Source organism: Podarcis gaigeae (assembly GCF_964106915.1).
Source record: "Podarcis gaigeae genome assembly, chromosome: 16".
In the NCBI taxonomy this organism is placed as follows: Eukaryota; Metazoa; Chordata; class Lepidosauria; order Squamata; family Lacertidae; genus Podarcis; species Podarcis gaigeae.
Window position 1 is genome coordinate 13,998,005 of NC_139693.1, and position 27,989 is coordinate 14,025,993.

At 49.7% G+C, this 27,989-nt stretch overlaps 1 protein-coding gene across 2 annotated transcripts; it reads left to right on the forward strand.

Moving 5' to 3' along the window:
- The first annotated feature begins 307 nt into the window (after nucleotides 1–307).
- Nucleotides 308–20,054, forward strand: SF3B2 (splicing factor 3b subunit 2). Of its 2 annotated transcripts, none has more exons than XM_083716270.1 (21): nucleotides 308–514; nucleotides 2,371–2,417; nucleotides 2,735–2,812; nucleotides 3,817–4,065; nucleotides 4,896–5,004; nucleotides 6,302–6,387; nucleotides 7,697–7,802; nucleotides 8,637–8,725; nucleotides 9,915–10,127; nucleotides 10,755–10,889; nucleotides 11,226–11,306; nucleotides 12,327–12,554; nucleotides 13,573–13,722; nucleotides 14,142–14,231; nucleotides 14,701–14,808; nucleotides 15,644–15,751; nucleotides 15,897–16,039; nucleotides 16,572–16,673; nucleotides 16,971–17,070; nucleotides 18,548–18,733; nucleotides 19,811–20,054. In XM_083716270.1, the coding sequence occupies exons 1-21, from the start codon at nucleotides 394–396 to the stop codon at nucleotides 19,880–19,882; spliced, it is 2,601 nt and encodes an 866-aa protein (XP_083572396.1). In that variant the 5' UTR covers nucleotides 308–393; the 3' UTR covers nucleotides 19,883–20,054. The 2 variants fall into 2 exon arrangements, with proteins under 2 accessions (XP_083572396.1, XP_083572395.1); XM_083716269.1 differs by lacking the exon at nucleotides 19,811–20,054 and adding an exon at nucleotides 19,061–19,320 and having other exon boundaries at nucleotides 326–514; nucleotides 18,548–18,800.
- The last annotated feature ends 7,935 nt before the right edge of the window (nucleotides 20,055–27,989 follow it).

Consider the following 27,989-nt stretch of genomic DNA (forward strand, 5'->3'; position numbering starts at 1 on the left):
TAATAAATATGACCAGTGAGCAAACAGAGGTTCAAATTATCAAAGGCTGTGCTTTGAGTGCGCAAGAAACATACACACACAAAAAAGGCCGCAACTAGAGACATCGAAGCTCAGCTAAACTTCATAGCCCAGAACCCAACGCGACTTAACCCTCCCGCTCCTGAATAGAACGCGGCATCCCCGTCCTCTGATTGGCCGCTTCTCTATACTCGCCGCGGCTTGCGCCCTCGCAAAGCTTCCTCATTGGGCACGCGCCGTTCTGTCGTCGCTGCCGCTGATTGGGCGGGAGGCGCCGCCGCCGCAGCGCGTACGGTGGCCGCGCGGTCTCAGCTGGGAGCTCTGCGTTGTGTGCGCTCGGCGGAGTTCGCGTGAGCGCGGCGGGGAAAAGGCAAGATGGCGTCCGAGGTGCATTCGGAGCCCCCCAAGGCAGGGGAGATGCCGTTGCCAGGATACGCGGCCTGGTCCCCCAACGAGCTGCAGGCCAAGCTGGCCGAGATCGGGGCGCCCACGCAGGGTGAGGAGGCCCTGCTTGTGGCGGGGCAGGGGCGCTTACAGCCTGCCGGTGGGGGGCAACAGGATCCTGCAGGCCTTTTCCGTGATCTGGAAGGACCCTCGTAGTGTGGAAGCAGCAGGAGGGAGCGGGGAAGGTGTAGTGGGCGGGCGAACGGGGCAGTTGCCTTATTTCAGCTTTATCACAGTTATTTACACCCCATCTCCCCCCCCCCAAGGAGCTCAAGGCGGCGAACATGGTTCTCCCCCCCCCCCCCCATTTCATCCTGATAACATCCCTGTGCGGCAGGTTAGGCTGAGAGGCTGTGGCTGGTTCACGCAATTGGCGCAGTATTGAATTGCTCTGACCATCTGCCACCGGGGATTTGAACCTGGAGTCTTCTGCATGCGAAGTGCTGAGCTGCACTCTTTTTAGGAAGAGGGGAGTCATGGGAGGGGGATGCGGAAGGGCTCTTAGGAGCTTTGGTGGCAGTGGTGGAATGCAGCTGAGTGTCAGATTTTTGCATTTGATGCATGGTCTCTGCCATGGAGTTGTGGTTCATCTTTGTATGAGCCTCTGAATAAGAGTTCATGGATTGCACTTTTAAAGGGGGAAAACACTTTTTATGGGTTCAGTAATGTAGGTGAGGCCTGAGTTGTTATTTCCAAATTCCATTTGGCGTGATGATGTTTGCCTGTTCTGAAAATTCTTTTAATGTATCCATAGTGGGATTAGAGACTTTAGAGCTGGTTAGTTTCGCTTCCAAGATCAGTGAGTTATTATTACAGGGGAGCAGAAATGTATCGGAACAGGAAGAGAGGGGGAATGTTGGAGAGAGGGAGAATAATAAGGGATTTTAGTGGATGAGGTTGGGGAAGTTGGGAGGGGTTATGAAGCTGGCAGTGAATCCTTGGGGCCAGAGAACAGCAGGAAGTTGGGTGTCTTAGGAGGGTGAATGGTGATTTGAAGCTTGGTTTCCCAGACCCTAGTCCTACACTTGAACCACTACACTATATGTACTTCACTCCAGGCAATTGAGACATTCAATAACATAGTTTAACCAGGCAGAATAACTGGAGAAAGGGTTAGAGCAGGGCCAAGGAGAGTGGTAGTGACCTAGGGAGAATCACAAGGGCCAGATAGAGAGGCCTAGAGGGTCACATTTGGCCCCAAGGATCTGAGTTCCTCAACCCTGCTAGTTAGAGGAGGGAGGTTCAGGTTGTAGTTTTTACATTTGTGGCACATGTGAAATAGTGTTGAATTGGGCCCTCCACACCCAAATCCAGCTTTCCAGGGGCTGCAGGTGAAGAGAACAGTGCATTTGCCAGATTTTTGGGCATAATACAGCAGAGAGGTTGTATTCAGGCTTCATCTCTGTGTGCAGTTGTACCTTGGTTTTTGAACAGCTTAGTTCTCGAACATTTTGGCTCCTGAATGCCGCAAGCTCAGAAGTGAATGTTCTAGTTTGCGAACTATTTTTGGAAGTCGAACATCCAATGGGTCTTCTGTGGCTTCCAGTTGGCTGCAGGAGCTTCCTGTGTAATGGTTTATTGTCCATGTAGCCCAGTGTTGTCTATTGAAATGGATGCCTGGATGCTATAATTAATAATGTCAAGGCTGTGCTCTTGACCTGCAGAAAGAAGGGTATGTGTGAGAGTCTGGGGATTTTCCCTATTGAATGTGAATGGGAGATGATGAGGGAGTTGTTTTGTTGGTACAATATGGTCAGGATGTTGGGAATGGTTGGGGGGGGGGTGGTCAGAGATGAGCTTGAGGAGAGTTGGTGCAGGACTGTTGGCCCTCAAGTCCAATCCTGTCTTCCTACCCCATGTGACATAGAGGAACCCCAGAATGCCCTCAACGTCTCTCTCTCATTCCAGGTGGCCGCGAGGAGCTGGTAGAACGCTTGCAGACTTACACACTTCAGGTGAGACCGTATTTCTTGTGGCTACAAATGTAACCATCCAGAACACTTGAGGATAAGAATGCATTAAGCTGCCTGAAGGATTGGCTTGTACCCTCTCTCCAACATCCCCCAAACATTTAAAGTTGGCCTGGGGATGGGGAGGGCAGTCAGACTGAATAAGGCCCTGTTGTTGTCTATGCCTGCTTCCCATGCCCTCTTCTTTCTCTCACAGTGCAGATGGGTGTCCTTTGTAACATGCCCTGGGACCTTGTGGCGAGGGGCAGGCAATAAATTTTACGATGATGTTTACTACTACTGTTCCATCTCCTTCTTTACAGACTGGGATAGTGCTCAACAGGCCAGTTCTGCGAGGAGATGATGGAGATAAGCCGGGTTTGCCCCCCATGCCAGGACAGGTGAGTGATATATCCAGGAAACCTCTTTGGCCACTGTTATGAGACTTCAGTGGCTTCAAGAGAGGCCATAAGCTCAGCGGCAGCCCATGTGCTTTGAATGAAAAAGGTCTTGGGTTCACTCTCAGGTTCATCTCCGGTATGTTTGTTTAAAAAATGTCAGGTAGCAGGGCTGTGAAAGACCCAAGTTTAATAAGGCAACCGAATACTGGTTGTAGCAAACAGAAATGTATGAGCAGAAATTATACATTAAAATTAAAACTTAATTTATACAAATTATCATTATCATTATTATTATTTATTATTATTATTATTAAATTTGTATACTACTCTTCATCTGTAGATCACAGGGTGATTCCCAACATAAAAATGCAAAATGAGAACACAAAGTGCATAATAAAACAAAACCAAAGCAATAATCCTCCTCCCACAAACACATTATTATATCCCAGATGCCCCCCTTCAGATCATCCTCTTCTGATTGCACTCCAGTTTGTTAGATTACCTCTTAAAATGTTGCATCCAAAATTATGGACATCTATAGGACTCTCTAGTCTAGATCATACACGTGGAGCCCTTTTTTCTGCCAGATGTTGCTGAACTACAACTCCCATCAGCCCCACCGATGGTCAGGGATGATAAGAGTTGTAGTTTAGGAACATCTGGAGGGCCAGAGGGTTCCCCCCACCTGCTCTTGATGCAGCCTAACCAATGCAGCGTGGAACCTGCCACAATGCTATGCTTGAGTTCATGTAGCCATAAAATGTATTTGCTTTTTCAGCAGATGCATCACCTTCCTGGCTCACGTCCAGCTTGAGAGCCACAAAGACTTTTAGAACTTTTCATACGTCCTGCTTCCACACAAGGTCTCACCCATCCCATATGTCTGGATCTTTAACTCCTCTTGTCATTCTCTTCATGGGTGGTTGTGTCACACAGGAAGCCTTAAAAACCTGAGCCAACTGTGCTTCCAACGTCTCCCACAGCTGCCTTCTTCTCTCTTGCAGCATCCCGGGATGCCTCTGCCGCCCCCTCCCATGGGGATGCCGCCAATGCAGCCACCGCCGCCTCCTCCGCCCCCTGGCATGGGCCTCAACTTCCCCATGGCGGTGGGGCCACCTCCTCCACCCCCTGGCCTGGGCCCACCTCTCCGTATGCAGGCGGTGGATCCCTCTGTGTTACCTGAGGAAGAACGGCTGAAGCTGGCTCAGCAGCAAGCAGCCATGTTGATCCAGCAGGAGGAGCGAGTCAAGCAGGTAATGGCTTGCTCTGTTCCTCTGTGTTTGTGTCTCGTAATTCAACAGCTCCCAGCAACATGAGCTCTGCTGTGCTGCAGAACATGTTTGCAGCCTGTGCGTTTGTTTGTGTGAGAGAGGGAGCGCAAGAGTGAGACCAGAGATGGGGAGCCTGTGGTCCTCCAGATGTCGGACTCCAGCTTCCATCAGCACCAGCCCTTGTGGTCAGTGGTCATGGATGTTGGGATCTGTAGTCCTGCAACAGCTGGAGGGTCCCATCCCTGTTTTATACTGTGAACTGAATGTTCCTACTCATCTCTCCCTTTAGATCAGTGGTTCTCAAAGGGTCTAGCAGGAGAGGATGGCAAGTGCAGTGGGAAGATTCAAGGACAATCAAAGAAGCTTTTAGTATAGTATAATATCAAAATATTTTTAGTTATTTACAGAATATGGAGAGATATATTTTCAAAAGGAGAGCAAAAGCATTGGCTATTCTTCCACAGTTCTCCATGACATACTGTTGTGAACAAGGATTTTTCAACTCCAACAGATTATGAAAGATCAGAAAAGAGAAAGGCTTTTTTGTGTTGGTGAGGAGATGTGAGTTTGCTTGTCTCAAATTAGACCTAATATAAATGAGGTAACATGGCAAAAGCAAACTCACACCTCTTGTTGAGTTTGTATACATACTTATGGTACATAAGCAAGAGGCTAATTTATAACTATATTCTGTTTGAAATCCTGGAGACATCAGTCGACGTAGACATGCCTGAGCATGATGAATCAATTGTGTGATTTATTATAAAAAGCTTCCTATGTTAGAATCTGTGTTGTTTCTCTTCCTGTCTCAGGCTGCTGTCCTTATGGAACAGGAGCGCCAGCAAGAGATGTCTAAGCTGGCCCCCTCTGTGCCTCGGGCTGCTCCAGACTTGGGGCCAAGACCTCAGGGGCTCCCAAGAGGTAAGTCCCTTTGCATCAGAGAGGGAACTCTGGCCCGTTTATGCAAAGAGGGCAAGCAGCGTCAGGCAGTCTTGCCAGAATCATTCAGGGAGGAAGAGTGTCAGACCTCACTCACTCTGTGTCATTCACATACTCTTTGGCTAGGAATTCATTCGCACTTATTCTTATTTCAAGGAACAGCATATTACATGGTGTCGTGGGAGGGGAGCCCAAAATCCTATTTATTTATTTTTTAAAGAAGATAAGTATGTCCACTTTAAAAAGAAGTGTATTGGCAATGGTTATCCCTCTGAGTCTGTATCCCTCTCAGTGAAAAGCAGGCCCCAAATTGCAGTAACTTGTTGAACTGAAGGAATGGCAAATCTTTGAAGTTGTGCACTAAAAATGCCAGGCAGGGAATCTTGAGAGAATCAAAATGAAACCCTCCCCACAACCGCTCAAAATGTTAACTCGGGGGTTTTGTGTCAAGGGATGTTACACCCCCATCCTAGTTTTAGTGAAGAGCTGGATAAATTTATGGAAGGTGGGACTGTTGGCTTAGTTGTATGTACAGAACTAAAATTGCACTTAGGGAAGCTGAGTTTAGTGGCTTGTGTTAAAATTGAGCAAATATATCTGCATATTTTGGTACTTATTGTCATGGAATTCTACTCAGTATTGATCCATAGTAAATTTCAACGTATAGTTAGCAAAGTAAAATCTTAAAAAACTTGCAGGATTCCCAAAAATAGGCCAGAGGCTGTTAATATTTCATCCAGCAGAGCTTTACTGCTACTGAAGGCAAATGAGCATAATGGTCACAAATCCAATACATTCAGGCTTGGCCCTGTCCATAAGAAATCCAGTTGCAGCAGACTTGACTTAAACTTACAATAACTTATAATAAGCCTAGAAATGCAAACTGGCACTTATAGAGTGGAGTTAAGAGCTAAAGAGGTTGCTCAGACATTACTCAGTCTTGCTCTCCCTCTTTGAAGCTCTTGAGAACCGAAGGGGCTAGAAACTTGCTTAAATCGGAGATTTAAGCCCCACAGGGAATCTGTGGCCTTCCAGATATTGTTGGACCACAGCTCTTACCATCCATGACGTTGATAATGCTGACAGGGGCTGATGGGAGTTGGAGTCCAACAGCATCTGCTGGGCTACAGATCCCCCACCCCCTGCCTTGGAATGGGCGTGAAAGCTTTTCAAGGGATGTCAAAGTGTGCAGGTTCTTCTGACAAGTAGGGAGGTGGCACATTGACGGTGGCTGTTGCTGCGTTTCCTGTTGGGAGTTCATTTGCCGATCTTTTCCTAGGGAACCCCCCTGTGGGCTCGCCCATTGGACCACCTGGTCCGAGACCCCGTGGCCCCCCACCTCCTCCTGGAGAGGACAGCCGTGAGGTAAGACTAGTTGTTGCAGATGTGGGGGGTGGTAGGCTTGGCAGGGTGGCAGGGAAACTGCTTTGGGGAACGGGAGAAATTGAGCGAGTTAAGATGACCTCCCAGCAGCCAGCCAGATGCCCATGGGAAACCAGCAAGCAGGACCCAAGCACAAGAACCCTCTCCTCTCCCGTGGTTTCCAGCAGCTGGTATTCAGAAGCATTGCTGCCTCCAAGTAATGGAGGACAGAGCATAGCCATTGTGACCAGTAGCCTTTGATAGCCCTCTCCTCCCTGAATTTGCCTAATCCTCTTTTAAAGCCATCCAGATGACACAACTTTGATGGCAGGAAGTGAGAAGGAATTAAAGAACCTTTTAATGAGGGTGAAAGAGGAGAGCGCAAAATACTGTCTGAAGCTCAACATCAAAAAAGCGAAGATCATGGCCACTGGTCCCATCACCTCCTGGCAAATAGAAGGGGAAGAAATGGAGGCAGTGAGAGATTTTACTTTCTTGGGCTCCGTGATCACTGCAGATGGCGACAGTAGTTACGAAATTAAAAGAAGCCTGCTTCTTGGGAGAAAAGCAATGACAAACCTAGACAGCATCTTAAAAAGCAGAGACATCACCTTGCAGACAAAGGTCTGTATAGTTAAAGCCATGGTTTTCCCAGTAGTGATGTATGGAAGTGAGAGCTGGACCATAAAGAAAGCTGATTGCCGAAGAATGGATGCTTTTGGATTATGGTGCTGGAGGAGACTCTTGAGAGTCCCATGGACTCAAACCTCTCCATTCTGAAGGAAATCAGCCCTGAGTGCTCACTGGAAGGACAGATCCTGAAGCTGAGGCTCCAATACTTTGGCCACCTCATGAGAAGAGAAGACTCCCTGGAAAAGACCCTGAAGTTGGGAAAGATGGAGGGCACAAGGAGAAGGGGACAACAGAGGACGAGATGGTTGGACACTGTTCTCAAAGCTACTAAAATGTATTTGACCAAACTGCGGGAGGCAGTGGAAGACAGGAGTGCTTGGCATGCTCTGGTCATTGGGGTCACGAAGAGTCGGACACTACTAAACAACAAAGTTGGTGGCTATCTTGTGGGAGGTTGTGAGTTAGGGAATAGGCATTTTTGCCCTAGGTTGGCTTCAGATGGGAGGGAGGTTCAAGCAGTCAGATATGGGTGGTGCTGGGAGTGTGCTGTCTGGTGCAGCCTGTGTTCTTGAGAGACAGCTTGAATGAAAACACTCAGGATTAGACAAAAGCTGAAATACCTGCATTGGGAAGCAGAATGAGGCCACTTTTGTCTAAGAAACTTTGTTTCGCCTTCCAGGTTGATGAGTCCGGCGTGGGTCCCAAAATCCCTCAAGCCCTGGAGAAGATCCTCCAGCTGAAGGAGATTCGCCAGGAGGAGCTTACGGCTGTGCCGAGTGCCACAGGTACTGGGTCGCCTGAGGCAAAGGTTAAAGTCGAACTTGAGACACGCAGTCAGGGCTGTGGAACCTTTTTCAGCCCAAGGGTTGCATTCTCTCCTGGGTAACCTTCTGGGGGGGGGCATGTGCCAGTGGTGGGCAGGGCCAGAGGCAAAAAGGGGCAGAACAACTAATGTGAATTTTAGCTTCCTGCAGTAGACTGGTTTCTGCGAGCACTCACAAATCCCCCTCTATGATCCTCCATTTAGGCAAGTGTGAAGCATTATCAGAGTTCAAGGACACATCCCAGCCAGGCAGAAACACTCAAGGAGGCTGTGGAGCAAGGCCAGTTGTGGGTGTCGCCCGTGGAGAGCCCCAAGGGCCTGGCAGAGAGACCTTGAGGGCCACATTTAACCCCTGGGTCTGAGGTTCTCTAGCCCTGCTCTAGGTGAACTTGTGTGTGTTCTGTGCGGTCACATGACCAATATAGGAGTTGAAATTTTAGTTCTAACCAGAGGTGTCAGGTTGCCCCAAGATTGAGGTGTCCCGAAGCGCGTCATGCGTGTGTGATGTCGCATCAACTGGAGGAGGCCAAGCGCTTTGGAGGATCTGGCCACTGAACTTGTGACTCACACGCTCTGGGCCCTCTCAAGCTGGGTTCTGAGACCCACATCACATTCTGTGCCTTCTTTCTGCACGTTGCGGAATGGCAGTAAAGGCAGCCAAAGAGCAGATTGTGGCAGATCATGGCTGACTGACGGGTAGACTTGCCAGCATGCAAAATTTCTGCAGAGATGATTAGGCCAGCCTTCCTGTATCTTCTCTGCTACTCATTCCCTCACACTTGTGCTTTTCCCATAGATGATGACATGGAGACTGACCTGAGGGTGTTGGCTGGTATCTCTGCTTCAGATGCTGAAGAGGATGCTTTGGCTCTGTCAAAGAAAGAGGTGAGGAGGCAGGAACTACGGAAGGGGTGGGGGGAACTGTTGGCCCTCCAGATGACATTGTGACTCCCAGTCCAGTGGTTTAGGACAACAGTGTAGTCCAACAGCCTCTAGAGCAGGGGTCTTAAAACTCTGGAGCTTATGAATGGGGCACACAAATACACAATCCCTCCCCCAAATGCAATATGCATATGCAAACTTTTGTGTGTTTGTGTTCATGTGCATTTTTTTGGGGGGGGGGGGAGAGATCCATAGCTTTCATCAAATTCTCAAAGGAGTCGGTGACCCCCCAAAAGGCTAAAGAACCACTGATATAGAGAGCCACAGATTCTCCAACTCTGAACTACTCCCACCAGCTCTGGCTAACACGACCAGTGATCAGGGCAAGTTGGCCACCCCTGAATGCAGCCAGTGGGAGCCTCCATTTTCTGTAAGCTGTCGGCCCCTCTGCAAAGCTGTCCTGTCCTGGTCTTTTAAGGCGAGCAGAAGCTTCCCGATGGGCAGTGTGTTCAGGCAGCTGTATAAAAAGGGGGTGGGGAAAGGGGCTCAGTCAAGTGAGACTTTAGAGCATGAGCAGAGGATGTTTCCGCCCAGGTGGTAGAAAAAGCCAGTTCCTAAGAACTGGGCTGCTTTGGAGGCAGTGATGTTGCCCTATCAGAGGAAATGTGTCCTGTGTTGGCCCTGCATCTTTGGGAAGTCCTCCCCAGGGGAAATGCATTTGACACCCTCCTTGTTGGCCTTTAGGAGAGCCTCACAAGACCTTTTTTATTCCACTATGGTGCTGTGTGTTCATCCCTGTTTTATCTGCTGCTGCTTTAATGCTTTCTTGATTATTAATAATTTGTGATCTTACTTTTGTTTGACTTCTTCTAAATGGCCTCAGGAGGCTAATTCATCCTGAAAGTTAAAAAACAAAACATTAAAGTTGCTGCAGTATGCCAATATAGTGTGGCAGCACGTACTCTCTGGAACGCCCTGCTTATTGATATTAGTGTTGTACCATTATTGATGCCTGCTAAAATCATTTTTGTTTAGACAAGCCTACCCAGACGTACAATTTTATTATGTATATTTGGGTTGTTTTAAGTCTAATTATTTTATTTGTGTTTTCTTACTAGTATCCTATTTTAAGCAGCTTAGTAGTATGTAAATCTTGTTAAATCTAAGTGAGCGCATTTGGTCTGCTTGACAGAAAAACCGCAAGCGGCGAAACCGGAAGAAGAAGAAGAAACAGCAGCAGCAGCAGGGCACGCCCCCAAAAGAGAGCCCACCTTCCCAGGATGCCAAGGGGCGTGGGGAGGACTCTGGGAGCGATGGCCCAGTGGAAATTGAGTATGTCACAGAGGAGCCAGAGATCTATGACCCCAACTTCATTTTCTTCAAGAGGATCTTTGAGGCATTCAAGGTATGAGGAGGGCCTGGGATTTACTGATCTCATCCCCTGCATTTACAGTGGTACCTCCGCTTATGTATCCCTCTGGTTACGAAAACTTGGGAATCCATAAGTAGCAAACCCGGAAGTATTTTGGGGGGTTTTGCCGCATGCGCAGAAGCGCTCTACCGCCGTGGGTGTGCACACAGAAGAGGTCTCTCCAGTTGCGAAAACCTCAGGATCCGGCCGGACCTCCGGAACGGATCCTGTCCACAACCGGAGGTACCACTCTATATGGGATATGAATGTAACAAACTGAAATTACTTTTTTATGGGGAAGAATCTCAGATCGTTAGAAATGCCTGTCAAACAAGTGCAAGTGAACTTTTGCTGAAAACGTATTAAATGTATTAAAGTCCCACCATCCCTAACCATTAATGGTGGGACTGATGGGAGTCAGGAGTGAGCATTATTGCCCCTCTAAAGGGTTTGATAAACATGGCAAGTTCTCCTTACCTTTCTATGGAAAGTGTTGGGACCTAGTTTACATTATAATGAAAGAGAGACTCCACTGCTTCCCTGTGTGTGCGCTTAGTTCTAAGAAGGAGGAAGTAGGAACTGGGAGTCCCTGCCTCACCTTTTGCTCTTCCCTTGCCACAGCTGACCGATGATGTTAAAAAGGACAAGGAGAAGGAACCAGAGAAAGCAGACAAGGTGGCCAGTTCAGCTCTCCCCAAGAAGAAGGGCTTTGAGGAGGAGAGGAAAGACAGTGACGACAGCTCGGATGATGAGCAGGTGAGTGCATCTCAGGGGTGGGCAGAAATGCTCTCACTCCGCCTGCCTGGGACCCTCGCTTCCTAAGAACTGCTTGCCAGACCCCGTGATGCAAATGGACAGGTGTCTCCTAACTCCTGAAGAGTGAAACCTCCCAAGTTCAGAGGCAGCCTGCCTCCCGACTGTCAGGTACCCGGGGTGGAATCCGGGGTGCAACTCCTCCTTCCTTTTGAGCTTTTGGGAGTCTGCAAGGCGGACGGTGGCGGTTGGGGGGGGGAGTGCTGTGGAAGTCACAGTACTTGAAATAAAGTTAACAGTAAGAGGAAATGACGGCCTGCCCCTCCCTACTGTGTGCAGGAGAAGAAGCCAGAGGCTCCCAAACTGTCCAAGAAGAAGCTTCGGCGGATGAATCGCTTTACGGTGGCTGAGCTCAAACAGGTATGGTTGTTGGTGTGTGGTGTGCACGTGCATGTCTGTTTGGAGGGTAACAGGGAGAGGGACACTGGTACAGTTGATTCCCTCTTTAAAAGGATTTGGAAGTCTGCCTTTCCATCCCAGGAGGCTGTCCTTTCATTGGTTCTTCCACCTTCCTCCTGCCCGCCCCAGCCCAATTTCTGCCTACTGCTGATGCATTTGAGAGCTGGCCCAAAACAGAGATGTTACTCTTCCAGGAGCTATGATGTGTGACACGTGAAGGGTCTCCTAACTGGTGATGTGAGGTGAGAACATTCTCTGGAGTATATTCTCAAGAAGATTCTCTGCTAGAAAATTATCCGGAGAATATTCTCCACAAACTGTAAATTCTAATGTAAGAACCAGTTTTACAACCCACATTTAAAGAATGCACTCATGTAGCGGACCTGAGTTTTTTAAAAATATTCCTTTTACTTTAAAAGCTACATTTCATACATACACAACATAATTAGAATTCCAAGTTGATGGTAAATATACAGCTAGTTGCAGGCTTAGTGATTAACGTGAGTCATGTTAAATTTTCAGTTTCAAGTTTGGTGCAAAAAATCAAAGAATGAACTCACTGCATTGCCCCATTGAATAAAAGTATCTGTACTGTTTTTGGTTGCCATCTGAACAAGTTTACCCATGAATAAACATGTATATTGGCTTATTATATCATTTTCAATGCATTAAAATGAATATTCTCCTATTTTAAATTAAAATTTTCTAACATTCTCATTAATCGAGCATATTCTCGAGAATATTCTGCAAAAGATTATTCTCGAGAATTTAACGTCACTACTCCTAACTGGCTGTGATTTGTGGATCTAGAGAGGCTGCTGTGGCTTAAGGTGCAGCCTTGCCTCTGCTGCGGGATTAATATCATGTGCTTATGTGGAGTTGGGAGTGAGAAGTGCAACTTGCCTGGCGAGATAGGATGGGTTCGCTTTGACCCAAAGGGCAGGAAGAGTTGGCCCCATTTCAGCCCTGTCCTCCTTGCAGCTCGTGGCGCGTCCTGACGTGGTGGAGATGCACGATGTGACAGCCCAGGACCCCAAGCTGCTCGTCCACCTGAAGGCCACACGCAACTCTGTCCCTGTCCCCCGGCACTGGTGCTTCAAGCGCAAATATCTGCAGGGCAAGAGGGGCATCGAGAAGCCGCCCTTTGAGCTCCCCGAGTTCATCAAGCGGACAGGCATCCAGGAGATGAGAGAGGCTCTGCAGGAAAAGGTCAGTCTGTGTCCCCCTCCTCTCCAAAAACACAGGCCGGAGTTGCTTAGACTGCCCTTTGCTTTTGCAGATCTGCGTGTGCACAAGACCAGCCCAACTGTTAGGCAGAGGGGGTAGCTGCCTCGGCCAAGGAGTTGCAGAACAGAGCGCTCTGGGCCACACATGAGCCGCTCTCCTGACCTAGCCAGCTGCCATTGGGGGCAGAGAGGAAGCTGTCCTGTTAACCCGCCTGGTCTGCTTTTGCACAAGGAGCTGGGCAGGGGCCTTTCTTTGGCACTGGGCAGCAAAATGGGCAGGGGGACCCATGACCCCAGTACAGTGGTACCTTGTTCTACACAATGGTAAAACAGCTTGTTTTACACAAGCTGTTCACAATGGTATTAACCTTGTGAACAGCTTAGTTTATGAACAGCTTGGATTAAGAACACTGCAAACCTGGAAGTAGGTATTTTGGTTTGTGAACTTTGCCTTGGAATAATGTTTCACTTCCTGTTGAGTGTGTTCCATTTGTAAATTAAGTCCCCCGCTGTTATGGGAAAGCAGCACGCCTTGTTTTAAGAACAGACTTCCAGAACGGATTAAGTTCGTAAACCAAGGTACCACTGTACTCCAACAGTGGGGAACTAGATCTGGCCGGTGAACTGGATCCTTGTCTGCCCCTTTTAGATGTATCCAATGAAATTTTACTTAAAGCAGAGCCACTGAGATTAATCAACCTCCGTTGGTCGTGTTGGTTGCTTTCAGTGAGTCTGTTTTGAATACGGCAAACATTGGCTACCACCGTGAGATCCTCAGGAAGCTGAAGCCTACACCTCCCTGGAATTGTGGCCTGCACACTTTGAACTTGGTGCTAACCAGATTTCCCAGCAGTTTCAGGGAGATGGTTAAACCTGGCATTACCCTGTAGTCTTTGGGCGACCTGTGACCCTTGGCCAAATTTCATACATCCTGGCAAAGACAGGGTACATGTAGGCCTCCGTTTTGTAACCTACTTCTTTCCTGTTCTACCGCCTCCTAGGAGGAGCAGAAGACCATGAAGTCCAAGATGAGGGAGAAAGTTCGTCCCAAGATGGGCAAAATCGATATCGATTACCAGAAGCTGCACGACGCCTTCTTCAAGTGGCAGACCAAACCCAAGCTGACCATCCACGGCGACCTGTATTACGAGGTAGCAGAGGAGCCCTCGGTGGAGGCTGGCCCATGAGGGCGAATGAGACACTGCCCCTCCGACCTCTGCCAGCCCCCACCTGCCTATCTCTTTAGTTAGAGCCAGCTCAGGGGGTGGTACCAGCTGTCAGCCTTGCCCTGCTCCTGCATCGCAGCGCTGCCCTGGTAGAACTCTGCAGGGACAGAGGATAAGGACAAGGCTTGAGTTGGTTTGCTCTATCTGTCATTGGCTCTGACACCACTCCTTCCCGGTTTCCCTGTTTTCCACCTCTCCAGCCCCGACAAACACCAGTCCCCCTGGCGTGCCATGTAGTCTGGACAAGTCTTCCCTCTGGAAAGGGTTGGGTGGGTAGGAGGGAGGGAAGGGAGCCATGTGGAGGACCCAACTCCTTTCTGATTTCATCTCTCCTTCCCTGCCAGGGTAAGGAGTTTGAGACGCGGCTGAAAGAGAAGAAGCCTGGGGACCTGTCCGACGAGTTGCGCATTGCGCTGGGCATGCCCGTCGGGCCGGTGAGTGGCAGAAGGCTAAGCCCAATGGCCCTCCCAGCCACCAGGGCTGACAGGAGGATGGGCTCTCGTGGAAGGCGGAATTGGAGGAAAGGTGGGCAGAATGCGGGCTGCCGGCTCAACAGGTTTCCGAGGCACCTACATCCTCCAGATCCCAATTTTAGCAAATTCAGGAGTGAAGCTATTTTCAGGAAGTGTAAATTAAGCTGGTTGGGGCAGTGTATTTGGGTAGGAGATTGTGGTTTGTTTCCTTCCCAGAATAGGCCGATTGAAATTGATGAAGCCGGGGTCTTCTCTGAGTAGGACTAGCATTGAATGCAACCCCGCGGGAGGAGGGGGAGGGCTGTGAGAAGCCGAGTGTGGTGTGTACAGCATGAGATAGCGGGGAAGGGGAGCTGGGGGATTGGGGCAATGCAAGCAGAGAGGCTTCTGTGACTGATGAATGTCTTTTTTCTTCCCCACCGCCAACAAGAACGCACACAAAGTCCCTCCTCCCTGGCTGATTGCCATGCAGCGCTACGGTCCGCCCCCCTCCTATCCCAACCTGAAGATTCCGGGCTTGAATTCCCCGATCCCAGAGGTGAGCAGAGTCATTCCCTTCGTTGCCACCTTGGCTTTTTCTCACTTGCTAGAAAATAGATGGCCAGTTGGTGACCTGTATTATTATTATTAGTGGCTCTAAATGGGGTACTGCCCCACCAACCTCCGCCTGCCCTCAGCCAGCCCCTGCCTCCCTGCCTTCTTACAACCATTCCAAGGGGTGGCAGCTCAGTCTCGGTGTTGCCTTTGTAGAACTCAGCGGGAAAGAGGAGAATGGGGGATGAAACTGGAATGAGTTGGCTCCTCTGTCTTCCACCCCCACCAGTCCCAGTGGGGACTACCTATCAGGGATTGGTGGGCAGGACCTGTAGCAGGGGGAGCTGTGTCTCATGTGTGCTGGAAGCCCCAAACTCAATCCCTATTGGGATTTCCAGGCAGAGCTGAGAGAAACCCCATTTGAAATCACAGAGAGCTGCTGGTATGTCACTGTAGACCAGGCATAGGCAACCTCGGCCCTCCAGATGTTTTAGGACTGCAACTCCCATCATCCCTGACCACTGGTCCTGCTAGCTAAGGATGATGGGAGTTGTAGCGCAAAAACAGCTAGAAACCCTGGCCTAGTCCAACCCCCTCCAGTGCAGCAATATGCAGCTCTCCCTTACGGGGATCAAACCTGCAACCTTGGCGTTATCAGCGCCACGCTCTAACCAACTGAGCTATCCAAGCTGGGGCTTGGAAGTCCCTCACACCACAAAGTAACACTGCACTCTCAGGAGCTTTGGGATTGGGGGGGGGGGGGAGCCCAGAGAACACTTTCCAGCTCCTCCTGTCCACTGCTGAATGACTTGACTCCCCTCCGCCCCCTTTTTCTCCAGGGATGCTCATTTGGGTACCACGCTGGGGGCTGGGGCAAGCCCCCAGTGGATGAGACTGGGAAGCCCCTCTACGGAGATGTCTTTGGGACCAACGCGGCTGAATTCCAGGTAGGCATCGGGAGCCTCACTTGCTTGGCGGCTAGGGTCGCCCCCTCTGGGTTTGACCGCTTGTCCAGAGCCCTTGCTCTGTGTTGCGTTTGGATCTGCTGGCCTGGGAGGTGATGGGATCACGTTTTCTCTCCCCCGCCATTAGACCAAGACAGAGGAGGAAGAGATCGACCGGACACCGTGGGGAGAACTGGAGCCCTCCGATGAAGAATCCTCTGAGGAGGAAGAAGACGAGGAGAGCGATGAAGAGAAACCGGACGAGACGGGTTTCATCACTCCAGCAGACAGGCAAGGAGCTGTGATTCTGGGTCCCTTTCGGCTCTACAGATCTCTGGTTTTAAGTGCCTGACGCTCCCTCTTGCCATGCTTTCGCTGAGCAAGTATCAGTGTTTGCCATTGCTGGGCACGTGCCTGGCACCCACGTCCCTGCCAAGAGGGTCCACTGCTCCACCAACCAGCCCTGCGCCCCCTGGTTCTGTCGCTGGTGATGAGGAAGTGGCACAACATCCCCCCACTTACCTTGCATATTTCTCTAAGCCACGCTGGTTGGGGTTATTGGGAGCTGTAGTCCAAAGCTTATGGAGGCCTCCAGGGTTATTTATGGAAGGTTGACTCGGGCGGAGGCCAAGGGCAAGCAAATGGGCATTAGTAGAGGAGGAGCTGGGCCCATCTTGCCCAGGACACACAGACACCCCTGCAGAGACAGAGTGGATCTCTGGGACTAGAGTTGTTTTGAGACTGTTGCTTATTCATTCATGTGAGGGGGATGGCTGGTCGAATTTGGCTTGGCCTTTGACCACCCCTTCTGATCTTTCTCCAGTGGTCTGATCACGCCTGGGGGCTTCTCATCAGTCCCCGCTGGCATGGAGACGCCTGAACTCATTGAACTGCGTAAGAAGAAGATCGAGGAGGCCATGGATGGGTAAGTGTTGGCTTCTTCTTTCCTCAGCTGCCTCCCGGGGGTTGTTGGGTGCTTTGGGAGCAGGTGGGCGTGGCTTGCTCAAATCATGGGTCAAACAGGGGAGCCTGGAAGGCCACGATTGGCCCACAGGTCAAAGGTTCCCCTCCCTTGTGGAAGAACCTGTTAGCACTGGCCCAGAGCTTTGTCTCCACCACGTGTGGCAAGATTCTTCCTGGCTAATATGCGCCCATCCACCCTCTCACTGCCCTTTCCCATGATGCTGAGCGTTTCTTCTCTCCCTCATGTTCTCCTCAATAGCAGCGAGACGCCCCAGCTCTTCACCGTTCTGCCAGAGAAGAGGACTGCGACAGTCGGCGGGGCCATGATGGGCTCCACTCACATCTATGACATGGCGACGGTAAGAAGAGGCTGGCTTTAGTTCTGCCTTCTGCTGAAGGGTGCTTGGGGCCCAAATAGCTGAAGGAGCACCTCCCATATCAACCTCATGTGTTTTAAGAATGTAGGAAGGGCCTGGCAGCAGGACCTGGCCAAAGGCTCATCTAGTCCTCCATCCTGTTCTTGCAGTAGCCAGCAAGATGCCTCCTGCAAGCCTAAAAACAGGACCTGAATGCAGCAACAGTCTCCCTCCATTGTGATTCCCAGTATCTGGAGGCACACTACCTCAAACATCAGAGCCTTCTGTGCATTCTCCTTGTAGGAGAGGAACCCTCTGAATGTTCAAAAGAGTGCCTACTCTGTGGTGGCCCCTCAACCCTGCAATGCTCTCTTAGTTGAGGGACACCTGGAGCAGCACTGTAGACTTCGTGGCACCAGGTTAAAAACTTTTAAAAAATTTGCCCAGGCATCTTGGGCTGCTGCATCCCCCCCCCCCATTTTAATTTTTGTTCCATTGATTTATGCTTTCAAATGCTGCCTTGTGGGTTTTCATTTTGTACGTACGCTGCCCTGAAACCCATTTTTGGAACAAGGTGTGCAGGGTATGTGCTCTTAAAGCAAGCAAATTCAGTTTTAGGCATAGGTGAGCAGAGCAGGCTTGGAGGGGCAGCCACCTGGCTTCTGCTTCAGATATACTAGACTGGGGACGGAGAGAAGGAAAGTTAACAACTGTCCTGGAGCAAAGTTTGATCACTGCGTCACTCTGCAGGGACAAGAGAACAACAATAATAATAAATTAAAATTACTGCCTTGTAGGTCCTTACAGACATGTGTCACTTTAAGCTTAAAGAACCCTTGCTTCAAATGTTTTAATTCCTGTTCCCTGTTTCTTGAAAAGAGAGTTAAATCAAAGGAAGTGGGAGATCAGACCACCTCCTCAAGAATTGTTCGTAAGGACAACTTTGCATTGGTGGAGCTTGGTTCTCTGCACGTAAGACACACACACTTACTTTCAGAGTAGACCCATTGACATGGATGGCAACTTAGGTCCATTAATTTCAGCGGGTCTCTTGTGAAGCAGAAATTACTTGGATACCAGAGTCGCAGGTGGGAAAGTGGGACTTCAGTGAGAGAGATGTATGGATGGATGCACACACACAACATGGTGTGTGTGCGAAGAGAGACAAACGAGTGCTTGTCCATAAAGCATGTGTGAACAGGAGTTGGGCAGTTGCTCCTGAGTGATACCCTCAGTTGGGGAGTCCCCCGTGTTGGCTTGCCCGCCTTTCTGCGGATGGACTTATTCCAAAGCAAGGCTTTTGCAGGCAACGCTCTGCTTCCACAGCTGAGAGGTGGGCTGCCTGCAACACCTCTCTGTGTTTGCATGTGGTTTGGGAGGCGAGAGATAGTGACCCATCCACCCCGCAAACACCTTACACCTGTATCCGCTGTTGGCTGCTTCCTCCCTCCCTCCCTCCCTCCCCTGCCTTTGCTTGCAGGTGATGAGCCGCAAAGGTCCCGGGCCAGAGATCCAGGGTGTGGAGGTGGCCTTGGCCCCCGAGGAGCTGGAGCTGGACCCCATGGCCATGACGCAGAAGTACGAGGAGCACGTGCGGGAGCAGCAAGCCCAGGTGGAAAAGGAGGACTTCAGCGACATGGTGGCTGAGCATGCTGCCAAGCAGAAGGTGAGGGGACCTGTGGAATGGAGGGGACTTGCCAGCCTGGACAGTTGGCCAAGCCAGTTGGGAGCCAGTGTGGTGTAGTGGTTAAGAGCGATAGACTCGTAATCTGGTGAACCGGGTTCGCTTCCCCGCTCCTCCACCTGCAGCTGCTGGGTGACCTTGGGCTAGTCACGCTTCTCTGAAGTCTCTCAGCCCCACTCACCTCACAGAGTGTTTGTTGTGGGGGAGGAAGGGAAAGGAGAATGTTAGCCGCTTTGAGACTCCTTAGGGTAGTGATAAAGCGGGATATCAAATCCAACTCTCTCTCCATGGAGAGCTCCTACAGGCCAGGCCAGGCCAGGCTCTTTGTCAGCCTCTCTCCAGCACTGTGTACTCTGGAAGTGGCTCTGCGGGAGAGAAGGGCCTTTTCCGGTACCCGCTATCTGATCTTAAGCTGGAGATGCTGGGGATTGACCCCAGGCCCTTCTGCATGCCAAGCAGGTTCTCCATTATCCCTCTCATGGGATGTCCTAGAACAGGGTTTCCCAAACTTGGGTCTCCAGCTGTTTTTGGACTACAGTTCCCATCATCCATGACCACTAGGGATGATGGGACTTGTATTCCTGAAACAGCAGAAAACCCAAGTTTGGGAAACCCTGTCCTAGAATGACAAAATGCAGCTGCTGTGAGGGAGGTGAAAGGGCTGTGGGTGGCTTTGGGGAGAGGAATTCAAGCGGGGTTCAGGGATGGGACAAAGGCTGGGTTGCTGGCAGGGAGGTGGGGCCAAGAGAGCCTGTCAGGTGCTTGGGATGGAAGGAGGACAACGAAAGCATCAGGCCCTGTCAGAAACTTGTAGCAAGAAGCCAAGGAAAGGCAGAGGAGGGGAAAAGAGAGTACAGTGCCCTAAGGGAAGTAAGGGGGGCGGCGGGTGGAGTTCACACAGCAGTTTGGGAGGTGATGCAGTTGCATAGCGGGTGGGGAAGGGTGTGTGCAGGCATGCATATGTGCCTTTTCACATTGGGGTTTTTTTGTGGGGGGTGGGGTGGAATCAAATTCTCCGGCATTATCAGCATGTTGTGACTGCCCTCTCTGCTCCTCCAGCAAAAGAAGCGGAAAGCACAGCCCCAGGACACCAGGGCAGGAGCCAAGAAGTACAAAGAATTCAAGTTCTAGCCCAGCTCCGAAATGTCTCGGCGGTTCCTGTCTGTCGTTCATTTTTAATCCCCTCCCTCCCTCCCGCTTCCATTTCTCCTTTGCACCCACTGGCTCTCATGTTGTTCTCGTGTCTTCCGTCTGGATAAAGATGTGGAATATTTTGTAAATAAAGTCAGAGTTGCTCTCTGGAGGTCTTTGTTTACTTAGGTGGAGGAGGGTGGAATGATTTCTACTCTCCATGGCGATTTGGGCGTCTTCCTTTGCAAGGTCCCGTGGGTAGGAAAGTAAACTTCAGCATGAAATTTGCAGGGTGTGTATGTGTAGTCTCCATGTCTGTGGTCCCCCGCCCCTCAGCGCTTTGAAACAGGAGGTCAGTTGTTTATTTGCAAATTCATACCTCCGGAAAGACAATCCCTTGCCCCCAGTCCCCTGTTCCGGACTCAGCATTCAGGTGAGTCACACTGAGTCATTATCTCTCCGCCACTTTATTCCTTGCACTCAGCTACCCTTCCAGCTTTAAGCTGTCTCTTTCTAGGGCTGCCACCAACCTCCCCCTGCCCCTCCACTCAGTTAAAGCATGGAAGGTAAAATGGGTGACCTCTTGTACTGCTGCTCTTACTCTAATGCTGTGTCGAGCTGCTTCCATAACTGGATTTGTGCATTCCTGCTCACAGTAGTCCCTTCTCCTGCTCTGGGTGTGGGTGTGCATGCGCACACACAACCCAATTCTCTGCCTGGCTGCTTGTGAGCTTCTGTTTGATTTCAGGGGATCTCATTTGGTAATCTTTAAACTTCCTTGGACGCAAAATACCCACCTAACTGCTGATACTCGGAGACCTCCCCAAGAGCAGGCAAATGTGCCCCCCCAAAAAAAACGGACTGAAAAAGCTGGCAGCCTCCCCACTGCCACAAAAAACCAGGCAACCCCATAGCCCCCCAAAGTAGAAATGAGAAGAATTTTAAACAGGTTTTTTTGTAAACCACTTTTGAGGGTTTTTTTTAAAAAATACCAAGCTGTATATTCATTTTATGAAATAAAATAAAAGGGGTGGGGGCCTTGGCACATGCCAAGGGCTGGGGGTGTTAGGTGCTGGGGTGCTCACAGGCACCACATTGGGGAACCCTGGTTTAATACCTTTTATCAAGACGCTTTGCATGTCTGCCGTTGCTGTCATTTCCTCCTTTTCCCATCTCAGACACATTCACATCCCACATAAGGTGAGTTTCTTTAAGTGTTTGGGTGCATATAAGGGGATTTGAGATAATGTTCAGTGCCAGGAACTCTCCTTTCTTTTTGTGATTGTAGGAGGGGGAAGGTGACCTTAACTTAGAGCTGTTTGAAAACAAGAAAGTGGAATTTTCTTTTATTAATCGTATATTTATACCCCACCTTTCCTCCAAGGAGTTCAGGGTGGCCTGCGTGATTCTTCCTCGCTCCATTTTATCCTCACAACAGCCCTGTGAGGTACATTGTGACAACAATATTGACCTTTCTGTACTGGTCTGTTGTCCAAGCTTTGCAATGCTCTCTGTGTTGTGCAGCAAATAGGCGCTCTGGTCTCTACCTCAAGTTCCACCTTTGCCATAGCCCCAGGCAGTTGCCAGTCCTCATGACAAACACCTTCAGGTTTGTTGTGAATACAAACATGCTGCTAAAGCGTTTTGAAATGTAAAGTGTGTGATAGAAACCATGAATTGACTTGCTGGTACCTGCGGTTGTCAGAAGTCCTGGATCTCTCAGTGAAGGGAGTTTGGACTGTGACCACCAGGGGCCAGCAAATTCACATTGCTCAGGTAAAAACCCACCAGAAGCCTTTGCCTAAGGAAATCACTTTTGTGTGTTTGGGTGGGGTGGGCAAAGCTGGGTCAGGCAGCTTCACCCTTTAATGGGGCTGAAGAGGTCTATAGGTGGGTGCCTGGGGGTGGTGGTTTGCAAATACATAGGAAACCGGTTTATGCCAACTCAAGACAACTGGTCCGTATTGATCCAGCATTGGCTGCACCAAATTGTAAAATCTCTCCGTTTCAGACAAGACTCTCCAGGCTGTGTCTGGAAACCGGCAGCTTTGGCTGCAAAGCCAAGTGCTCTGCTACTGCTGTGGCCCTCAATACCTGCACCCCATTTCCTGGCTTATACAATTGTAGAGTTGGAAGGGACCCAGAGATTCATCTAGACCAGCCCCCTGCAATGCAGGAATCTCAACTAAAGCATCCATGACAGATGGCCATCCAACTTCTGGCCAGCCCTCTGGCTGGGAAAAAAAAGGCTCAGCAGCCTTGCATTGAGCAGTCTTGAGTCCAAATGCTTTTATTCTCTCAGCCACCGGCATGGAAGGGGACTGGTCTACCTTCTGAGATTGTTGTAAGGCTAATGGAAAGATACCAATGCTTTTGAACACTCCCAAAACAGGTAAAGAAAGAGGACAGCTGCCATACTTGCAGCAGCTGTGTAGAAGAGAAACAATGTATAGAAAGGGGGTGACAAGAATCATATAATCGTAGAAGAGACCTCGAGAGTCATCTAGTCCAGCCCCCTGCAATGCCCGTCATCCCTGACCATTGGGCATGCTGGCTGGAACCTGCTTTACGAAAACAAAATTGACACACTAAGCTGGAAGCAAAGAAATGTGTGTGCTGGCTGGGCTGAGACAGGGCCAGCGCCCCAGCTGTGGTTGCACCTCTTTCTCCTGTCCGATTTTATGACACTGCGTGCCAGCTGTGTGGGTGTTTTCCGCCAGCAGCAGACTTGTCCCAGGCTGCTTTTCAGGCCAGCATCCGCCTGTCTCCTCTGCTCTCGCTCTCATGGGACACAGCCACAATCGCTGCTTTGTGGCTCAAGCTTCTGCCCTTCGCCCCGGGAGGGGAGGGGGAGATGGGAGGAAGGGCTGGGGCGTGGGGGTGGGAGGCGGGGAGGAACAAAGGGGACCTCTCAAGTTCCAACATGCATGCTATTGTCCCCTCGTAGACAGGTCAGCCCCCTGCCCCTCACCCCGGCGCACAATGGGTGTCCGGCTGCTGGGACAAAGGAGAGGCTGGCGGAGATGGGGAGGGGAGGGGAAGTGGCATTTTCTGCTCCAATTCTCCAAGACTTTCCCCATCTTGGGGGGGGGGGGGAGAGAAGGGCCTTATTGAGAGAAGGGGTGTCTGATTCCCAGGAGGGAGGGAGAGAAATTGCAGGCTCTACATCTAGATGACGGCAACCTTATCCACTTTGGGATGTAGCCAGCTAAGTCCAACTCAAAGTAGACCCATTGAAATGAAGGGATGTAGGTTTATTCTTAAAGGACCATTTCTATATTGCTTAAATTAAAAAATTGTCCAGTAGCACATTAGAGACCAACTAAGTTTGTTCTGGGTATAAGCTTTTAAGTGCATGGATTTTTTATTTATTTTATTTATTTTGACTGTGTCAGACCAACACGGCTACCTACCTAGATCTATACCATTTAATACAGAAAAAGTGTGATAAAGCATGGTTAAAAGGTAAAGGGACCCCTGGCCATTAGGTCCAGTCGTGGCCGACTGGGGTTGCGGCGCTCATCTCGCTTTATTGGCCAAGTGAGCCGGTGTACAGCTTCCAGGTCATGTGGCAAGCATGACTAAGCTTCTGGCGAACCAGAGCAGCGCACGGAAACGCCGTTTACCTTCCCGCTGGAGCAGTACCTACTTATCTACTTGCACTTTGACGTGCTTTCGAACTGCTAGGTTGGCAGGAGCAGGGACCGAGCAATGGGAGCTCACCCCATCGCGGGGATTCGAACCGCTGACCTTCTGATCAGCAAGCCCTAGGCTCTGTGGTTTAACCCACAGCGCTACCTGCATCCCTTTGATAAAGCATGGTGCTAAGAACTAAGAAAAACACATATATTAATGCCATAATTGGTAACCTCTTCTTTTTCTGACACTTCTGCACCTCATCCAGGATTCTCCCCAGGATCCCAACAAGCTCACAGACTCACCCCATAACTGGGAGGGTTGATCTGTGGCAAATGGTTTCATTGGGTCCACTCTGAGCAGGGCTTAGCTCAATATAACCCTTTGTGTCACCTCCACCTCCTCTCTTTCAGGGAATAACCTTCTTTTAACAACGAAACAGGAAGATGGAAGGAAGAACAGGGTTGTCTGCAAACAGAACACCTGCTGTAAGGAATTATGTTTAAAAATTGCAGGCAGAAGAGGTGGGGACAAAGTCCAACTGGCCTGGGGCCATAGGGTCCCCACCCATTTTATGTGGCCAGCTATAACTATTTTATGTGAATGCACAAATGCCAGTAGAGGGGCATTCAACCTGAGGGGAGGAGGAGAAAGAAAACAGAACCAGCTGCCAAATTGTCTACCACCTAGGTCAGGGCTAGGAAACCTTAGGCTTGAAGGCCAGTGGCATAGCGTGGGTTGAAAGCGCCCAGGGCAAGTCAAATATTGCACCCCCTAAAAAGTGGTGGTAGCGGCAGCAGCTTCAGTCACCATTCAGCCCCGAAGGCAGCTCCTGGGATTGCCATGCACCTCCATCTAGGACCTGCCAAGACCCCTTGGCCAAGAGCTCCTGAAAAGGTCACCCCCCCCCCTGAGTGGAACAGGCAAGAGCAGCCCACCCACCCACCACTCCCACTGGGTCTCCTTCCTGCCTCCTTGCCTTTAGCCACCTGGAGCACAATCACCTCCCCCCCCCGCCCTGCTGCCCACTGGATCTGGGACTAGGAGTGTCCCCCTGCCTGGCCTTGCCCAGCGCAGCTTTGGGAGGGGGCATCCTGTTGGGTCTTTATTGGCTCTGGCCAAGTCTGCTTGGGTGCTCCAGCCTTAAAGGCAGGGCCATCAATTGGCCACCTGCGTAGGAGCAGCCAGCATGGAACTGTTAGCAAAGTTTCAGAGGCAGGAGAGAGAGGGGTGGGATGTGAAGGAAATTTTTGCACCCCTTTACATTTTGCACCTGGGACAACCGCCCCTGTGCCCCAGCCCATGCTAAGTTACTGCTGGAGGCTGAATGTGGCCCTCCAAGTCTTTCCACCTGGCCCTCAGAACTCTTCCCAGACCCTTACCAGTGCCGATTTGCACTTCAGGTGTTTCTCTGATCATACCAGTTGCTTGTCTGGATGGAGGGTGGAGAGGGGACCATGAGTGGATGAAGAAACCAGCCCACAGTAGCTAGGTGAAATTTATATCTATTGTCCCACTGGCTGTGGCTCAGAGGAGAAGCTGTCCCCAGTCTCTGCTCTGGGACATAGGAAGAGCCTGATGGTTTGTATTACAGTGGTACCTCAGGTTACAGATGCTTCAGGTTACAGATGCTTCAAGTTACAGACTCCGCTAACCCAGAAATAGTACCTTGGGTTAATAACTTTGCTTCAGGATGAGAACAGAAATTGTGTGGCAGCGGCACAGCATCAGCGGGAGGCCCCATTAGCTAAAGTGGTACCTCAGGTTAACAACAGTTTCAGGTTAAGAACGGACTACCAGAACAAATTAAGTTCTTAACCCGAGGTACTATTGTACTTTGCCTTTTGGCAGCTGTGTTCTTCACTGTGCATTTACGGCTTGGCCTTTCGGTAACAAATTCCTAAAAAATATCAAATTCCAACCATTTCAAGAAGCATTTCCACTTAGCCACTCTGGGAAGGGAAAGGGAAGGGGGCTTGGAGGGAAATGTGAGATTTGAGGAGCAGAGCAGCTGCAGTCAGGTTTAAGCTGAAAGGAGATGGCAGGAAGGGCAGCTGGACTGCTGGGGGCAGGAAAGCCCACCCTCCTCCCTATCGTATAGGCGCACAATCTTGCGGTGGCAAGAGGAAACTTAACCGCTTGCTTCACATCCAAGAATTAAGAAAAATAATAATAATAATGGCAATGAACAGTAGAAAACCAGCCGTCAAATTACATTCATAAATGGAGTACAAGACCCATAAAAAGATATCCAAATCAAATATGTGAATAGGCAGTGTGTCAATCTGAACTTTGGTTTATTACTGTAGATCACGGCATGAGTAAAAAGTCTGATATAACTTCGTATGACAGGAGACCCTCCATTATTAACTGTCTTGACCCCGGTACGAGTCTAATCTCAAGAACAGGTCCTGCAAGGCATTCAGGAGACATCCTTGTTTGTATAAGGATCAGCGCATGTTAACCTAGTCACCATTAAAATTGACTTAACACTTGAATGGAGGCCGTCAAGATAATGGTGGGATAACTTTGAGGCAGGAGGCAGACAAGGCAGTCAGTTTAGTCATCACTCACTGTGAATTATGGGGAAAGTGGAGATAAGGCAGGAAACTCTGGGATAAATTCAACAGAACCACAGGGCTATTGGAATTATAGGAAATGGTCATCTCAAAGCCCCCCTCCCTTCTCTATTTGAACGCATTGGCAAAAATGGTACAAAAGCCCTAGATTTTCAAAGGTTAGATGGCTCTCAAAACTCCGAGGAGAATTCTGCTTGGTGGCATCAAGGAATCCATACCTGCTTCTCCTTCAGGACAGGTATACACTTCCTCCTCCCCCCCCCGCCCCACCTCCATTTCTTGAGTTCTGCAGCAAAATTTTCATTCTCTGTAGTGTTACAGTAAAATCTGGGTGCGAGGCTGCTCTGCCACCCAGCTCGTCGGACTAAGCCCGCGGGTCCCTGTGGAGGAAAATGAGCTCAGCCAGAGACAGGAGCAAGCTGCAGAAGATCCAAGTTTATTGCGCAACAGGTTCAAGGCGAGATTGAACCACGAGAAAGGGGTGACATGAACTTTTGAAACTTCCCTCCATGCCCCAGAATACAGTGCAAAACACATCCCAGTTACATCATGAATACATTAAGAAGAGGTTGGGTTACACAGGATTAACATATGGAGGAGGGAGGGGGGAATATGCAGAGCTGGAGATATGCGCAGATAAGCACATCCTGAGTACCTGTGATGAGAAGACAATGGTCCATGTACTGGCATTGCCTGGAGGAAAGGCTTGGCAGAGTGATTTGACAGGATTAGGGTCTTGATTATGGAGGACAGGGAAGGTGTCATGGAGTCCTAGAGAAATTGAGCAAATTGGCACGTTGATTTTCTATGAATTTTATAGATTTTAGTCCCTTTTGACATTGACAATTGGAAATAAATGGATATATTGTAGCGAAGAAGAAGGTGAAGAAGACATGCCCCCCCTTCCGTATCAGTAGGATTTTGAGAATAAGCAGGGATCAAAGTGTGCCTGTATTGAAGGATCTGTTGCTTGCTCAAATTGTAATTTTGCTGCATGAAGCAGCATTTATACAGGCAACTCATGAATGTGTGACCATGCACGGATCCAGAACAGGACATGAGACGGGGGCACAACAGCGCAGGCTTATGCGCACTCTGCCAAAGTGAGCAATAACCTGGAACTGCGCCTGGCTGGGATCTACTTTTCAATCATGATATATCACCAGCTAAACATTGCAATATATGGATATATCACCATGTATGAAACAAGGATGGAGCTATGTAGAGGCACTGGATGGCTTCACAGTTTCTCCCCACATTGCAATTTTTGCACACATCATCATTCGCCATATATTGCCAGGTCAGAAACTATGAAACCAACATCACAACATGGACTTCAAACTGGTTTTGGACAATATGTTGACATATCACCCAGCCTTACCTGGAACATAACCCTTTTACCTTCATTACATGTAATAAACCAAGCTTCCTTTATTCCTCTGGTGTAAGAAGTTTTTGTGGGCAGAAGGTTAAGTGTGAAAGTAAACACATATTCCTAATGGACAAACCCCATCACTCTAGCAAAATATATTTGCGGTGTGTGTATGAATACACATGAGTGCTGGGCACACCTGTGCGTTCAGACACATACTTGTAACAAATACATCAACACAGCTAGATCATTCTTCTGGGAAAGCCTGCTGTGAGATCAGGTGAGTTTTCCGCAGGCTGTTAAATGCCAAGACCAGGAGCGGCTGGTGCCCATTGGCTGGGACAAGCAGGGGCAAAATTCAGGAAGACCAACAGTAGATAGAGCCAGAGTTAATGGCAGGACAGAGCCACCCTAACTGGTTGTAAGTAAGAAGGTAGGCAAGTGGGGGGGGGTGGAAATCTGGCAGAGGACAGACAGGTTGGTGGGGCAAGGCCCCACTTGCCCCAGTGGTTGTAGGTGC

What these genes read in the sequence shown, in the direction of transcription:
- SF3B2 (XM_083716269.1), top strand. Translation starts at nt 394, where the DNA reads ATGGCGTCCGAGGTGCATTCGGAGCCCCCCAAGGCAGGGGAGATGCCG. An exon ending in GATCGGGGCGCCCACGCAGG is followed by an intron (nt 515 to 2,370) that starts GTGAGGAGGCCC and finishes CTCTCATTCCAG; the next exon opens with GTGGCCGCGAGGAGCTGGTA. An exon ending in CGGTGGCTGAGCTCAAACAG is followed by an intron (nt 11,307 to 12,326) that starts GTATGGTTGTTG and finishes TCCTCCTTGCAG; the next exon opens with CTCGTGGCGCGTCCTGACGT.